Source organism: Podarcis raffonei, chromosome 4, assembly GCF_027172205.1.
Source record: "Podarcis raffonei isolate rPodRaf1 chromosome 4, rPodRaf1.pri, whole genome shotgun sequence".
Lineage (NCBI taxonomy): Eukaryota > Metazoa > Chordata > Lepidosauria > Squamata > Lacertidae > Podarcis > Podarcis raffonei.
This window is the reverse complement of record NC_070605.1, coordinates 13,963,339-13,979,491: the sequence shown is the minus strand read 5'-3', so window position 1 is coordinate 13,979,491 and position 16,153 is coordinate 13,963,339. Positions and strand designations below refer to the sequence as shown.

The 16,153-nt window shown below is 45.6% G+C and overlaps 1 protein-coding gene across 28 annotated transcripts in view; it reads left to right on the top strand.

The window, feature by feature from the left end:
- Positions 1-16,153, top strand: part of DLG2 (discs large MAGUK scaffold protein 2) — an 891,570-nt gene that overhangs the window by 865,696 nt on the left and 9,721 nt on the right. For 18 of the 28 annotated variants that reach the window (XM_053385482.1, XM_053385478.1, XM_053385484.1 and 15 more), the window contains 2 exons: positions 8,187-8,228; positions 14,984-15,034. In XM_053385482.1, coding sequence (XP_053241457.1) covers positions 8,187-8,228; positions 14,984-15,034 — 93 coding nt within the window. Of the gene's footprint in view, positions 1-2,164; positions 2,211-8,186; positions 8,229-14,983; positions 15,035-16,153 lie in introns of all 28 variants that reach the window. The other 10 variants (XM_053385485.1, XM_053385481.1, XM_053385496.1 and 7 more) reach the window with 3 other exon arrangements.

Below are 16,153 nucleotides of genomic sequence, written 5' to 3'. Positions count from 1 at the left end.
TGTTCTCGACTAGTGTAAAGGAATCTCCTTACCTCCCATGTACTCGGTGTGCAAGCTGCAGAACACAAATCCCATTGCCTGTTTTTTGCTTTTCCAAAGAGCATGTGTGGTGGTTTGACCTGCGTGTGAACTGAAGGCACATCATGGTGGCACAGTCTGGGTCGCTTCCCAGCTGTCTTAGACAGAAAAAGTCTTAGAATACTGCAATGCACTCTGTGTGGGGCTACCTTTGAAGGTGACCCGGAAACTACAATTAATCCAGAATGCAGCAGCTAGACTGGTGACTGGGAGTGGCCGCCGAGACCACATAACACCAGTCCTGAAAGACCTACATTGGCTCCCAGTACGTTTCTGAGCACCATTCAAAGTGTTGGTGCTGACCTTTAAAGCCCTAAACGGCCTCGGCCCAGTATAACTGAAGGAGCATCTCCACCCCCATCGTTCTGCCCAGACACTGAGATCCAGCTCCGAGGGCCTTCTGGCAGTTCCCTCCCTGTGAGAAGTGAGGTTACAAGGGAACCAAGCAGAGGACCTTCTCAGTGGTGGCACCAGCCCTGTGGAATGCCCTCCCATCAGATGTCAAGGAACTGAACAACTATCTGACTTTTAGAAGACATCTGAAGGCAGCCCTGTTTAGGGAGGTTTTTAATGTTTGGTGTTTTATCGTGCTTTTAATATTCTGTTGGGAGCCACCCAGAGTGGCTGGGGAAACCTAGCTAGATGGGCATGTGATTGAGATCCATGAGTGGCACTTCAAATGATTAAGCAGAAGTGGAAAATCAGAAGTGCAAGTCAATAACTAAGGAGTCTAAAATCATTCAGCAGAAATCAGGAAATCTGTGCCAAACTGAATATGACAATGAGGGGAACTCTTAATACCTTTTATTTCTTTTCTTTTTTTAAAGACTAGTTTGATCCTCAACCACTTTTGGTTGCCTGAATGGATCCTTATGTACAAATTAAAACATTTTAGTGTTGTTTTGCCAAATGGAGTTCTATATTAAATGGATGCATAAAAAGCCAGATGTTGGTGCTGAAGGATAAGCTGGGACAAGATAGTAAATTTTAAAATCCCATTCTTAGATTAGATTAGATTAGATTGGGAGAGATGGAAGCTGTGCATTTTTAAAGAAACTTTGCTGCAGTTACTTTTTTGTATCTCCGAATATTTGCAACAATGGGCTGGTTCACGTGACACGGTAAACCAAACTATGGTTTAGCAAGACCTCAGAAGCTTTCTTTGCTCCATCAAGATCCTCCTTGCTTCTATACTGTGCTGAGCTAAGCCAGGTTTTGGCTCCTAGTTAAGCTGCTCCCTCCTCACTAATTGCCAACCATAGCCAAGAATAAACCTTGAGTTAGAACAAACTTGGACTTAGCACAGAACAACATGGCAGTAAAAAGAACTGTGGAAGAGCAAAGCATCCCATTGCTCTCTGGGAGCATGGGCTCGCCAAACCATCATCTGACATGTCGTGTCATGTGAACCAAGTCAGAATTATGAATGATGTGCCAAACCATCTTACACTCTGGTTTTTTAAATCAGCAAAGGGATTTGCGTCGTCTGGCTTGCATACTGAGTCTATAGGCCAATTCATATGTTTCCAACATGCGTCACTCATAGTTTAAAACCAATGAGCTGTCCAGAACCACGGGTGCTCCTGAAGTCAGGCCATGTGGCCCAGAACACAACGACCACAGTGCTGGTCTTCCAGCATCACTCGCTGACTGCTTGCCTGGTTTGCCAGCCAATCTTCATCTGAGCTACTTTTCTACATCAGGGATGGGAATACAATGGCTTTCCAGATGTTGATAGACTCCATCTCCTGTCAACTCCAGCCTGCATGGCCAGTGATGAGGGATGACAGGGCTTGTGCTGCAGAAACACCTGGAGAGTCGTGGGTTCCTCATCCCTTGTCCTACAGCTTCCTTAAGCACCTGTACGCTTTCTTCCTTTCACCGAAATAGATTGCCTTACCATATGGCTTCCTCAGGCTCTTTGAATTTGAGGGCAGGAGTCATTTCCCAAAAGCGCAGGAATCCAGACTGTGTGATCTGCATGGTCAGTCATGGTAGTATCCATTTCAACGCCACTGACTTCTTCCTTCCTCTTCTGTGGCTGTTCTTTTCTTTCATTGCTCTCTCTGGGGAAACTCCCGTGCAGGACATCCCCGGATTAGGTGACGACGGTTATGGAACAAAGACTCTGAGTAAGTTCCCAGGAATGGTCACTGTCACCCCAGTCTTTTTTTCTTTCTTTCTTTTAAATAAATTTGGTTTCCTTTTTAGTTTGGCTTTTGTTCTTTCCCCAAGGACCTCCCACCCCTGGCATGCACAAGATTAGATTTTATTTTTATTTTGTTTTAATTTCGTTCCCCAGCTTTGAATGCACTGGGTGAAATAAGTTTCCATTGTTTTGTTTTGTTTTCGTTCTGCATGATAATATTAATAGCATACAGCATATGAAACAGGTATGTCTAATTCTGTAAATAACACTTTTTTTGGTTTACAAATATTGCACCATTGATCCTTTCCTGACAGGTTTTGGGGATTTTACACCAGTCGTTTTTAACCCCTCCCTCCCCTCCCACTGGGTTCCTACAGCTGTCTCAAAGATGATCTGGTCAGGGTTGATCTCAAGGGTCACTGCCATCTGACAACAGCTGATGCATCTGCTCCTCAGGAAAGTCAAGTAGTACTGCCTGGCCATGAAAATAGGAGATATGGGGCACCCTCTCCTCCATACAACATTGCCTGGTGCAAGGTTGGGTGCTGTGGCCCTCCAGATGTTGCTCCTATCAGCCCTGACCACTGACCATGGTCTTTGAGGCTGACTGGAGCTGAAATCCAACAACATCTGGAGTGCTTCAGGTTCTTTGGCCTAGAGAGAGAAGAGGGGCAGCTAAGTGAGCGGAGGCCACAGTTTCTCCTTACCACCATCACTCACCCGCTCATGTCAGGGGAGAACATCTCTGCTAGACCAAGTCAAAGGCCCATCTAGTCCAACATCTCACAGTGGCCAACCAGAAGCCCATGTGAAGCCCACATGGGAGACCTGAGTGCAGCAGTATTCTTCTCACTTGAGATTCCCAGCATTTGGTATCCAGAGGGTGTGTGGAGAAGGATGGGGGGGCCACTATGGGCATGATGCCAAGCACCACCCAATCATGGATTTGCTCTGGCTTGGACCTCACTTGCCATCTTCCCTTCCCCTGCAATGTGCAGACACGGGAGAGTATGGGGTGTGTTGTATGGTATAGTCATCCTGTGATGACGGTGAAGGCCCAGAAAGCTGAGCGGCAGCCAGATGAACTGAGAACATGCTCCAGAGCCCCCTACAAAACAATGTACCTCTGTGACAGATGCTCAGAGGTCTACCCAATATGGAAAAGCTTCCCAGAACTTAGAACAACTGCTTTAGACCAGTCTTTCCCAACCTGATCAATCTTCAGATATTGTTGGACTACAGCTCCCATCATCCCTGACCATTGGCCATGCTAGCTGTGGATGATGGACATTGTAGTCCAACAGCATCTAGTAGACACCAGGTTGGGGAAGACAGTTTTAGACAGCCTCCACGTAGAACTCATACCAATACCCAGAATGCACTTCATGCTTAATCTTCCTAGATTGCATCTCAAAACACAGCAAAGGTTTGTTTCTGAATGTTCCACTTTATCCCCACCCCTTTTTTTGTTAACTTTGTCGGTTCGTAGCCTTAATGCTTTGCTTTCATTGGAAGAAACCAGGAGAGCTGGGGGTGGCTATCCGACTCTGTAATCCTAGGGAATTGCCTGAGGCTGCAAACTCCTCCCTGGTGAAAGTAGACAGTACCATTTTGACTGCGTAAGGACTAGCACCCACCCTTAAACATCGCCAATCGCGGAAATTATAGTTTCAAGAGTAGGTATCCTAGAAAAACGCAACCTCAGGTCCAAACTAGACAGGACACCACTCGCACAGTGAGCTATTGTGTGAATGGCGATTTAAAAATAAATTTAAATAAAGTACCTATTAACACCAGGCAGGGGCCTTCTTCGTTCTGCTTTTTCTTTTTTTAATTGTCTTCAGAAAATTATACAGACAGCAAAACGAAGAAGTCTAAATTAACATTGCCTTCTACCAATAAGAAATAATAATAACTATTACAATAATGAAAATACTAACAATACATTTACTTCCCCTTTTAAATTTCTATTCTGGTTACAATATATTACTATTCTATAAGAATCTATTATATCCTTTGCTGTCCCATATATTATTTTATTTCCCGAATTCAACCTAACCCTCCCCTCCTCCCCCCTGCTTCCCTTCACCTGTGTGAGATCTTCCCGTCATAAGATTTTTTTTCTAGTTGCTTTAATAAGATAGAATAACATGGAAACTGTTAAATTATAATTACTTCTTTTGTCCTTGCACGCTTTTGATGCCTACTAAAAACCATTTTCTTTCAGCAAGTCTGCCCAGACGTGCAATTTTGTTATATATACTTGCTTACATTGGCTTGTTTTTAAAGTCTCCTGGTTTTTATGGTTATTTTTGGGATACAGTTGTACCATGGAAGTCGAACGGAATCCATTCCGGAAGTCCGTTCGACTTCCAAAACGTTCGAAAACCAAATCGCAGCATCTCATTGGCTGCATCAAGCTCCTGCAGCCAATCAGAAGCCACGGAATCCTCCTTGGACATTCAGGTTCCAAAAGAACATTTGCAAACCGGAACAATCCCTTCCGGGTTTGCGGCGGTTCGGGAGCCAAAACGTCCAATTTCCAGGGAGTTTGGGATCCAAGGTACAACTGCATATACTTTATACTCCTACTTTTTATACCCTTTCCATTTTATAGTATTTTATATAAACTGCGTAGAGCTTTTAAATAAAAATTAACAAGTATCTAAATTTTGTTAAATGAATCATGAATAAATCAAATTAAATTAAATCAATTGGAAGTGCAAGAGGACCTATCCAGGTAGGGATCCTGGTGGCGGGAGGGGTGTGGAGTTGGGGACTTTAACTGCTCCCCTCACTGACACACTGATCCAGATAGGATATTTCAATTAACTATATGCATGGGGAAAGGCTCCCATTCAGATCCTGTGTGGCCCTCAACCTTATGGTGAATACGTAAGAGAAAACGATAGAGGTTGGAATGGATTTCTTAAAACTCTAGTAAAAAACCATTGAGGATTTTCCTGCCTGCCCCTGCATCACTCTTAACCTTGCAACGACCTCACTTGATATGCATAATGGCTGCATACTTTCTACGGAGTTTTCCCATTCTTTTTTCCCAATGCACATGTTCATGCAGGAAAAAGCAAAAACTCCAGCGCTGCCTTCATTGCCCACTGCTATGAATGCGCTTTTCATTACAGGAATGTATGCTTGTGTGCACAACCTGATGCAACCCTTGGGGTTTCCTTTCTTGCTGAGCATCTTCCTGAACATCAGTTAACCCCACCTGATGGTTGACTTTCCCTGTGAAAGGAGGGGGCATTATCTCTTGTGGAGCTGAGAGGTTCGGTTGCTGAGCAAAGGCATTTCTCGTTGATAGACCAACTCCTGCCACCCTCCAAATTTCAGTAATTTAGAGAGGAATTAGCAAGAATCAGCAGGAGAGTACATGAAAGCTGGGCAAAATATAGATGGGCTCTTATTCCTGAATGGATATTCTTTCTGTGAATGCAGTGTGGGGTGAAAACCGCATTCCTCATACAGTCCTCTAAGAATAAAAAAATCCATTGGATTTTGTAAAGGAGGATTGGGGAGCCTTTTTCAAACTATGGGATGTGTGCCCTTCAGGGAAACCTTCTAGGTGTGGGCGAGGCCAGAGGCAAAGGTGGGTGGAGCTATTGATGCAAATTTTGCCTTAGGCTAGTTTCTACACACATACCTCTGTGTCAAGCAAGGGGCATGATCAGAGTTCAAGGATACCTTCCAGACAGGCAAAAACACTCAGGTGGTGAAGCAGAACCAGTTGCCTGGGGCAGACAGAGAGACTAGGAGGCCATATTAGACCTCCAGATCTGATACTTCTCACCAGGGTTTAAAGCCTTGTGTGTAGCAACAGTCAATCCGAATGGAAGGTCAGATGTTCTGTCCAAAGCCCACCTCATGGCCTCAGAAGACTTCGTCCCAAATTTATAAGGACCACCTTATATGCTGAATATGGGGAAGACCCATCTAATTCAGCCTTCCCTTTCCAGAAGCTGCTGACCTAGCAGTTCCTCTTTAATTCCAAGGCTGCAAGGCTGTCTCCCAGGGGTCATATTTCACTGGCGGAACAAATGCATTGCATGCTGATTAGCCACAGGTTCAAGCCCAGGTTTCTCAGTGGGGGGGGGAAATCGTAGGCAGCAGGCTAACAAAAAAGACCCTGGAGAATCGCTGCCATTTTGGAGCGGTCAGTACTGGGCTTGAAATGACTAATGGTCTGGGCTCAGACTAGTGGCCTGTGATTTATTTGCAGAGCATTTCAAAGGGGGAAGGGGAATCCAAGGTGGAGGGGAAACCAAATCCAACCAGCATGAGTTACAAAGGGGTTGAGGCAGGGATGGGGAGCCTGTGGCTCTGCAGATGTTGTTACTCTACAACTCCCAAACCCCTGGCCATTAACTGGCTGGGACTGACCTCTGGAGGGCTGCAGGTTCCTTGTCAGTGGATTAAGGCTCCTTTCTCATCATTGCTACTTTAGCACTGCCTCCCAACACTGCTTTTCCAAAGAGAAGGGGGAAATGGTGATGAGGGTTCTTATGCAGAAGTTTGCACAAAGCAGGTAGACTACTAGCTACTGCATCAACAATAAGTATGAGTGCCATGTTTCTCGTGGGTCTTCATCTATGCCGAAAGAGCATCACCGGGTTCAGGGAATGGAAGCCTCATGCACCCATTGCCAGGTTCCCCATACTTGGTTCTCCAGCTGTTTTTGGACTACAACTCCCATCATTCCTAGCTAGAATGAGCAGGGATGGTGGAAATTGTAGTCCAAAAACAGCTGGAGACCCAAGTTTGGGAAACCGTGATCCATAGGAAAATAGAAACCTGCCTTCTGTTGAGTAAGACCCATTGGTCCATCGAGCTCAGTATTGGCTACACTGACTGGTAGGGACGCGGGTGGCGCTGTGGTCTAAACCACTGAGCCTCTTGGGTGGCAGTTTGAATCCCCGCGACGGGGTGAGCTCCCATTGCTCTGTCCCAGCTCCTGCCAAGCTAGCAGTTCGAAAGCAGACCATTGCAAGTAGATAAATAGGTGCCACTGCAGTGGGAAGGTAAACGGCATTTCCATGCGCTCTGGTTTCCATCACGGTGTTCCGTTGCACCAGGAGGGGTTTAGTCATGCTGGCCACGTGACCCAGAAAGCTGTCTGTGGACAAACACCAGCTCCCTCAGCCTGAAAGCAAGATGAGTGCCCTAACCCCATAGTCGCCTTTGACTGGACTTAACTTGACGCAGGTGGCGCTGTGGGTTAAACCACAGGGCCTAGGGCTTGCCGATCGGAAGGTCGGCGGTTCGAATCCCCGCAACGGGGTGAGCTCCCGTCGCTCAGTCCCTGCTCCTGCCAACTAGCAGTTCGAAAGCATGTCAAAGTGCAAGTAGATAAATAGGTACCACTCCGGTGGGAAGGTAAACGGCATTTCCGTGTGCTGCTCTGGTTCGCCAGAAGCGGCTTAGTCATGCTGGCCACATGACCCAGAAGCTGTACGCCAGCTCCCTCGGCCAATAAAGCAAGATGAGTGCCACAACCCCAGAGTTGTCTGTGACTGGACCTAATGGTCAGGGGTCCCTTTACCTTTACCTTTTAACTTTCCAGGGGTCCTTTACCTCTCCTTTTTTTACACTGACTGGCAGAAGCTCTCCAGAGTTTCAGATGGGGGACATTCCTAGCCCTACTGGGAGAAGCCAGGGATTGAACTTTGGACCTTCTGCATGCAAAGAATATGCTCTGCCACTGAACTACAACACTTTTCACCAGCTGCTGCTTTAGAAACAGGATTGACATACCCCTCCTCCTCAGCACTTCCACAAGAGTTAATGCCTTTGGCCTTCACTTTATTGGTACTCTGGGACTATCTGGCTGCTCTGGTTCTTTTGACTCCCACTCTGCACCTTCCACCTTTTGCATGACTGGGGAGGTTCCTTGACATTCTGGTGCTTGGATATGTCCTTTTAATTTGCTGTCCTGTTCTTGCAGAACACCTTTCTTCTAATGCCAGCGATAGCGAAAGTAGCTACAGTAAGTTAACAGATTTTGTTTGGGTCTCCTTTTTTACTTTTGCTTGCCTGTGGTGGTTCTGTTTCTTCTCTCTTCTCCTGCCCCCACCCTCCCCTTCCGCCTTCAAACTTTAAAAAAATACATATATAATGCCTTGTCACTTTTATTATTGGTGCAAATGGCTTGATTTGTTACCAGGTGCAAACAGAAATCAAACCACATCCACACTCTTCATTTGAAGCATGATACTGTTTTAATTTCCCAATGCATCCTGGGAAATGTAGTTTGCTAAAAGTGCTGAAAATTGTTAGAAGACCCCCATTCCCCTCCCAGAACTAACATTCCCAGAGAGGTTCAAAAATCCCTCTTCTCAGGGAGCTCTGGGAACTGTAGCTCTGTGAGGGGAATGATGGTGGGTGGCGCTGTGGGTTAAACCACTGTGCTGCTTGGGCTTGCAAGGTCGAAAGGTCGGTGGTTCAAATCCCTGTGACGGGGGTGAGCTCCCATTGTTCAGTCCCAGCTCCTGCCAACCTAGCAGTTCAAAAGCAACAGGATTGGTTTGGTTTGCTTTTAACAGTGGACCAACCTTATCTGGAAGGGACGTGGGTGGCGCTGTGGGTTAAACCACAGAGCCTAGGACTTGCCAATCAGAAGATTAGCGGTTCGAATCCCCGTGACGGGGTGAGCTCCCATTGCTCGGTCCCTGCTCCTGCCAACCTAGCAGTTCGAAAGCACATCAAAGTGCAAGTAGATAAATAGGTACCACTCCGGCGGGAAGGTAAACGGAGTTTCCATGTGCTGCTCTGGTTTGCCAGAAGCAGCTTAGTCATGCTGGCCACATGATCCAGAAAAACTGTCTGCAGAAGCGGACAAACACCAGCTCCCTCGGCCTTTAAAGCAAGATGAGCGCCGCAACCCCAAGGTCGTTTGCGACTGGACTTAATTGTCAGGGGTCCCTTTGCCTTTTAACAGCACCGTATATTAACTACAGCTTCCAGGATCCTTTTGGGAAGTGAATTAAAATGGTATAAGAGTGCTTTGAATGGATGACATGAATGAGGTGCAAATACTGGGGTGTAGCTCTAAAACAGACATGGCCTGGTTTGATGTGTCCTTTCCAGACAATGTTTTCCATGATAAATTGGCAGCTTCTTGTGATCCAAATGTTGCCTTCCAAGAAAGTGGTTCAGTCAATATGTAAGAAAAGTCCTGCTGGATCAGGCCCAGGACCCGTTTAAATTTAGCATTTATTTTCCAACACTGACTAGGGAAAGGGGAGAAATTCCCTTTTGTTTGCATTTTTATGAGAAAGTGCCTAATTCACACACGACGAACCAAAACACAAACCGAATGGGGAAATGCATGTCATCGGGGGAAAGTGTGCACATAACAGTGCATATAAGTGCACATAAGTGTGAAAATAACAGGCAAAAATGCATGGCATTGTGGGAATTGCTTGCAGGACACTTATTTATTAAGAGAGATTCACACTAAAATGCACTAGGGTGTTATTGTCTGTAAGCAAGTTGCGCAGATGTGTGGGGAACCGAATTGAAGTCTCTAAAAAAATGAAAAAATTGAGAGAAATTAAGACTGACAGATCCATTCATATGTAACAGTTTAAAAAAGCCCTGCTGGATCAGACCAAAAGCCCATCTAGTCCTTAAGTCTGTCTTCACCTTAGGCAACCAGATGCCTATGGGAAGTCATAGAATCATAGAGTTGGAAGGGACCTCAGGGGTCATCTAAACCCCTTGGGTGGGCTCAAACCACCAACCTTCTGGTTAACAGCAACCTTCTGGTTAACTGACCCACTGTGAGTGCAACAGTGCTCTCCCCTTTTGAAACAGCCCTCCCTTCTTGCTGGTACCCAAACACAGTGTTCAAATTTCAGGGGCCAAAACGTGAGCCTGCCTTCCTTAAACTTTTGTGGCTGCAGGGAGCATTATTTGACTACGATTTAGAGGAGGCAGGGGTTGGCACTTGTGCATTTCAAAAGTGCCCTCCAAACCAGGATGCTACCTGATTAGGAACTGGCAGGGGTAGATGGAGAGGAATACGGAAAGTTGCCTTAAATCAGGTCACACTGTTTGTCCAAATAGCCTCATGTTGTCCGTTCTGGTTGGCAAAATTATTTCACATCACCCTGCTAACTGGCCATTGAACTAGATGTGTTAGGGGTTGAACCTGTGATTTTCCGCTGGCATGGGATTGTGTCCAACTCAGTTTTACTCAGAGTAGGTCCATCAAAATTAATGGACCTAAGTCGGGCACGGCTATAACTTTCTCTTACCACCACCCTGGTGGTGGGAAATTCCATTTACAGCGCAATGCTGTGTTTACTCAGAAATAAGTTCAACTGAATTCAGTGGGGCTTACTTCCTAATAAATGTGTTTAGGATTGCGGGCATAATAGGCTTGGCTTTGAATGTAAAATATCCCTGGTTCAAACCATGGCATCTCCATGTAGGGCTGAGAACAACTCCCACCTGAAACTCTGGAGGGTAACTAGTTAAAGGCATAGCCAATGTATGTCCTCCAGGTATTGTTACATTACTATTCCCATCAGGTCCAGCCAGCATGGCCATTGGGCAGGGATGACAGGAATTTTAACCAGTTCTAACCATCACCTTCAATGGATTTACTCTGAATATGGAGAACATTCAATACAACCCACAGATTAATTATGTTCTCCTCTAAAATCAACTCCTTTGAGGCATTTGGGAACAATCTGTGATTCAGCATTTAAAAGCAAAGGCACTTGATTAACTCGAATTGAACCTAAATTTTCTTGAAAGAAACTGGAGCAAGGGAAAGGAGCTTCCTTCCACATCAGACCAGTGCATGTTCAAACCAGTCCTGAATTCTGATTGGCAATGCTCTCTCTGAAATCCCTGGCCTCCTGGGTACCCTATCCAACAAGCCGTCCATCAAATTATGAGTAGACTTTGTTGGTGCAATCTGAATGGGAGCTGCACAACTGTATTTCCAGAAAGAAAAACGTTGCAATCATTCCCAGTTTTCTTCTGCTGTTTCCTTAACGTTTACAAGCCATTTGTAAAGTGTGTGTGTGTGTGTGTGTGTGTGTGTGTGTGTGTGTGTGTGTAAATGAAGCATGGAGCATCTCTCTCAGTGTACACTGAAATAACCATGGGTTTCATACCCTCTGTAAATAGTCAGAATAGTAATCTACTCTACTTTCTTCCAGCTAAACAAGATATTTTGACAGGTTACATTGACATAATCTGAACTAACATTAATTGACTTGCAAAGCAGTGGCCAGAAGCTAAAGATAGGGGAGAAATGTGTTCAGTTGATATTTCAACAGGAACTTACTTAATTTGCACTTCCTGGATCCATCTGCAGACTGAAACACAGCTTCTCTTTGAAATTCGCACTTCTCCTAATTTTGCAATTCAGGTCTCCAACCAAATATAGATCTCTCTCTGTGTGTGTATGAAAAAGCAGATATTCAGGGAAATCCTGCGTTAAAAAGTGCATGTTACCAAACATAACACAGAGAAATGCATTGCATTTAGGAAATTGGCTTGCAAAAATTAAGAGAAATGCACATTAAAAGGTACAAGGATTTTGACAGAGTTTTTTTTCCAAAAAATTACAAGCTGTTGCGGAAATGGGGCAAACTGAATTGAAAAATGAGAAACCAAGAAAAATGGACATTGACAGATTAATCCATCCCAACCTGGGCAAATGACAGATTCTACCATCTGCATTTTTATTTTTATTTTGCATAACCGCTGGGCATCATGTACAGGGTCAGCTCCAGTCTCAAGGATGAGGCATTCAGTATAGTCTATCATGAGTCCTGAGATGTCACCAGGCTCAGGCATGGAGTGGTAGGCTGACAGACAAGGAATAGGAACAGGTAATGACATCAGGGGTGACGGAGACAGGGAAACAGAGGCTGGAAGAGGCAGGTACTTCACTCCTCCAGGAAACGACTGCTCTGGCTGGAGAAGCAGGACTCCCACCTCCCCTCTTCCTTCCCAGGAGGAGGAGCACAGAATCCAGGAGGGCATCAACCAAAAACTTGGAGTGGAGGAACCAGAGTCAGACGGGGAGGGCACAACCTAGTTGTCTAGGACCCAGCAGCACTCCAGTCACTGGGAACTGACACATCCTCCCCAATGCAATGGGCACCTGCACACTTGAAAGTCTTGCAAGGCACAAGAGTCTCCCCAGTAAGCTCCCATGGCCCCATCTTTAAAAGCTTGGTGGGTGGGCATGCCAGCCCATTGGGACAACTCCATTACTTCTGTGCAGTTTGGCACTCCTTGCCCCAATCTTGGACTCCGTAAGCTTGAACAGCTTCTTCTAACCTAGTCTTTCTCAACCTGTGGGACCCCAGGTGTTGTTGAACTACAACTCCCATCACCCCTAGCTAGCAAGGCCAGAGCTCAAGGATAATGGGAGTTGTAGTCCAACAACAGCTGGGGACCCACAGGTTGAAAACCGCTGTTCTAATCCAACTGGTCGTACCTCTCCTGTCACCCAGCCTGAGCATATAGGCTGCTTACTGAGCCTGCCTCTCTAAAGATCTCTCCTTTCCTCTCAAGAAAGGGTCTGAATCTGAGCCAGGAAATATTCATTTTCTGGTGAGCCTCCCCAGCAGGTTTACTTGGTGCCAGTGGTGCAATGAGATCGCTGCCAAGTGGCCACGTTGATAGTCTCCAGTGGCATTACCTCCTTCATCTCCTTTTGGTATCATTGCCTTCCTAAAGGTGTTCGCTTTCTGACCTCTCCCTGTTTGTTTCCCTTCTGTTAGAGGTGGAGAACAGTATAGCATTATTCTGAGTCAAACCATTGGTCTGTCAAGCTCAAGTATGGTCTACACCAGGCACCCCCAAACTCAGCCCTCCAGCTGTTTTGGGACTACAATTCCCATCATCCCTGACCACTGGTCCTGTTAGCTATGGATGATGGGAGTCATAGTCCCAAAACAGCTGGAGGGCCAAGTTTAGGATGCCTGGTCTACACTTACAGGCAGATGTCTCCAGGATTCCCGACAGGGCAGGGGGTGGGTTTTCCCTATAAAGAAGCCTGACCATTCTTTTTTTTTATTATTTAATTCCTTCCCTACTGGTTTCTACAGTGGGAGGATTAACCATGCCAGTTCCAGCCTGGTAGAGTTGAAGGGCCTAATCCTGAGACCTCTTTGAGGAACAAAGCTGCCTCTGGTTACCCTCCCCCCAGAATACCCCTGGAATACCATATTTTAGAGCCTACCTCTGGCAGGTAGGAGATGTACGCCTGTCGAGATTCCCACAGGAATGTCAGAGTCCTCCATGGTGAACACACAAACAAACAACACAGCTTATCTTTCATTGGTGAAGAAATTCCACTCCATCTGACCTGTCTGGTAGACCTACAAGTTAGGATTACACTTTAGAAAAGTTTTCATTCTTTAAAACTAAGTTGCCCGGCTAAAATTGTTCAAAATTGTGACCAGTAACGTTCCCACTACACTCACATGCGCGTGCACACTTCATTCATCAAATGCATTCAATTAAAAGTACAAAGGAACTGACATCAATTGCTCAATCGTTCCTGCGTCTATTTAGCCTAATTGCTCAATTGGCCATAATTGCCCGACAAAACTAATTGGGCGATAATGAAACAAGCTGAGTGTGTGTGTTTGAACTAAACTAAACGATTAAAAGCAAGTGTCTGAATTGCTTGCAATGTATTTTTTATGAACCTTCCCAAATGTTGATTCTGTCTTTAGAGAGCGCACGCCTTTCTGCAGTCGGAAAAGAATTTGCTTATCAGTAAATTTCCATGCACGCTACCAAACCAACTGCGACAACTTCCATAATTTATACTTCAAATTTGGCTGTGAAAAGTAGTATGTAGCAATATTTAGATAGTGCATGTTGAATGTTTCCTGTTATAGGGTTTTCTCCCCAAGACCCCTCATCAGCCAACTCATGGAAAGAATCTGGGAAGGTGCCTTGTGCCAGATCAGATAACCTGTCCATCTAGACTAGCATTGTCTACTCTGACTGGCAGTATCCCTCCAGGATCTCAGGCAGAGAAAAAACCTTTCCCATCACCCACTCCCTGAACCTTGTAATGGAAGATGCAATGGATTGAACCTCAGACCACTTACACCCGCCGGAGCCCACAATTTAACTATGATCCTTCAGGAACTCTGGCATTCATACAGGGCATCTGTGTGTACAAAGGCTCTCCACTCACTGCAACACATAATCAGAACAGTCTCCAGCTTCAAGTCCTCCTGTCCTTCCACTGCTCTGAAGTTATGCAGCGATTCTTCAGGTCTCCTTCCAATGGCTACCTCCACCCTGTGCCTGGTGCTCCTTTCTGATTCAGAGCTGGGTGAGCTGACCAGACCTTAAGTACGTCAAACGTCGATTCTTTGGCGCTCCTTCTGGTTGCCTGATCATTGATCACATTGGGCTGACCCCTTTTTTAAAATGTGAAATTTCCAGAGGTGCCGTAGTCAGCGGCTACTGCCAAGCAACAAATGATCTATCCGTTTTCTGCCTTGCTGCTGTTGGCCCAGGTGCTAGTAATCAATGAAGTAGCTTCTTTGACACAGCTGATTAATTATAATTGGGTTATGTTGACAGTTTAAACTGCTGGAGAATTCCGAACGTATTTTGGAACGACTCTGGTTTGAGCATCCTTGAAGAGCTGAAATTGATCTCCACACGGGGTGGGGCAGGGGGGGCGTCTTCAGAAAGTTTGTTTGTCAACAGTGATTCCCACCCCCCTTTTTCTTCTTTTCACAGGAGGGCAAGAAGATTGCATTCTCTCCTACGAACCTGTAACAAGGCAGGAAAGTAAGCAAAGACTGACATTCTACTAAACATGTTTGGACCAATCAGATGATCAGTAGATGCCATCTATTCATTCAGGAAAATGAGGTCATACAGTCCTGAGATGGCAGGAGGGGACCATACCACTTCACAGACTAGAAGTGGGGGGGATGTCGCACAAAAGCTCCCTGCCACGAGAAAACTAGCAGAGCAGGATGAAAGCTCTTTTGGCCCACATTCAGTCCACTGTGGTAGTTTTCTGACTGGCATGGGACACTTACTTGTATACGGGGAGCTGCATTTAAAAAAATTGATACCTCAGTGGTACAGTCCACTGTCACGTTTTAGAATTTTGCTATCTCTTTCTGCTGCCGCTGTGACCCAGATTTAGCCTCTGTGACCCAGTCCATCCATGTACTTCAGACTGCAGACAGGAGATACGTATTATGTGGGGCTGCCCTTAGAAGCTGCTGGTGCAGCAGCTCAGCTGCTCACTGGGACATGATATCACCAGTGAGAAGAGTTGAACCAATTGCCAGTTAGTTACTGGGCAGTGTGCTTGCTTTGGTATATAAAGCTCAATACAGCTTGGGACCAGGGTAAACTGAAAGATCATTTCATTCCTTAGCCTCCTGCAGATCTTATCAGGCTGTCCATTCTACCTCATACAGGAACAGGGCCTTAACTGTTGTGGAACCAACCCTTCAGAATTCTCTCCCATTGTCTTCTCAGCACCTACTGAAGACCTTTTAAGTTCAGGTCCTTCCCAATCTGCATCCATGTTGGAATTATTTTTAGGATGTTGCTAGATGTTTTATTTGTTTTTCCACTCCTTTTTTTGCCCACCTGGGCTCCTGCAGGAGGAAATGTGGGTTATTAAACGAACGAGTGAATTACATTCTCTGGTACTATCCCAGCTGGCTTGTACCATGTGAACTTTTTGCTTATGTGGTTTGACTCCTTACTCTAAATAGATTTATTTATGTTCCCAACTCACACTTTGTTTTACTAACAACCGACCTGTCCAGGTAGCCTTTGGCTTGGAAACAGGGACACAGGTGGCGCTGTGGTCTAAACCACTGAGCTTCTTGGGCTTGCCGATCGGAAGGTCAGCGGTTTGAATCCTCACAATGGGGTGAACTC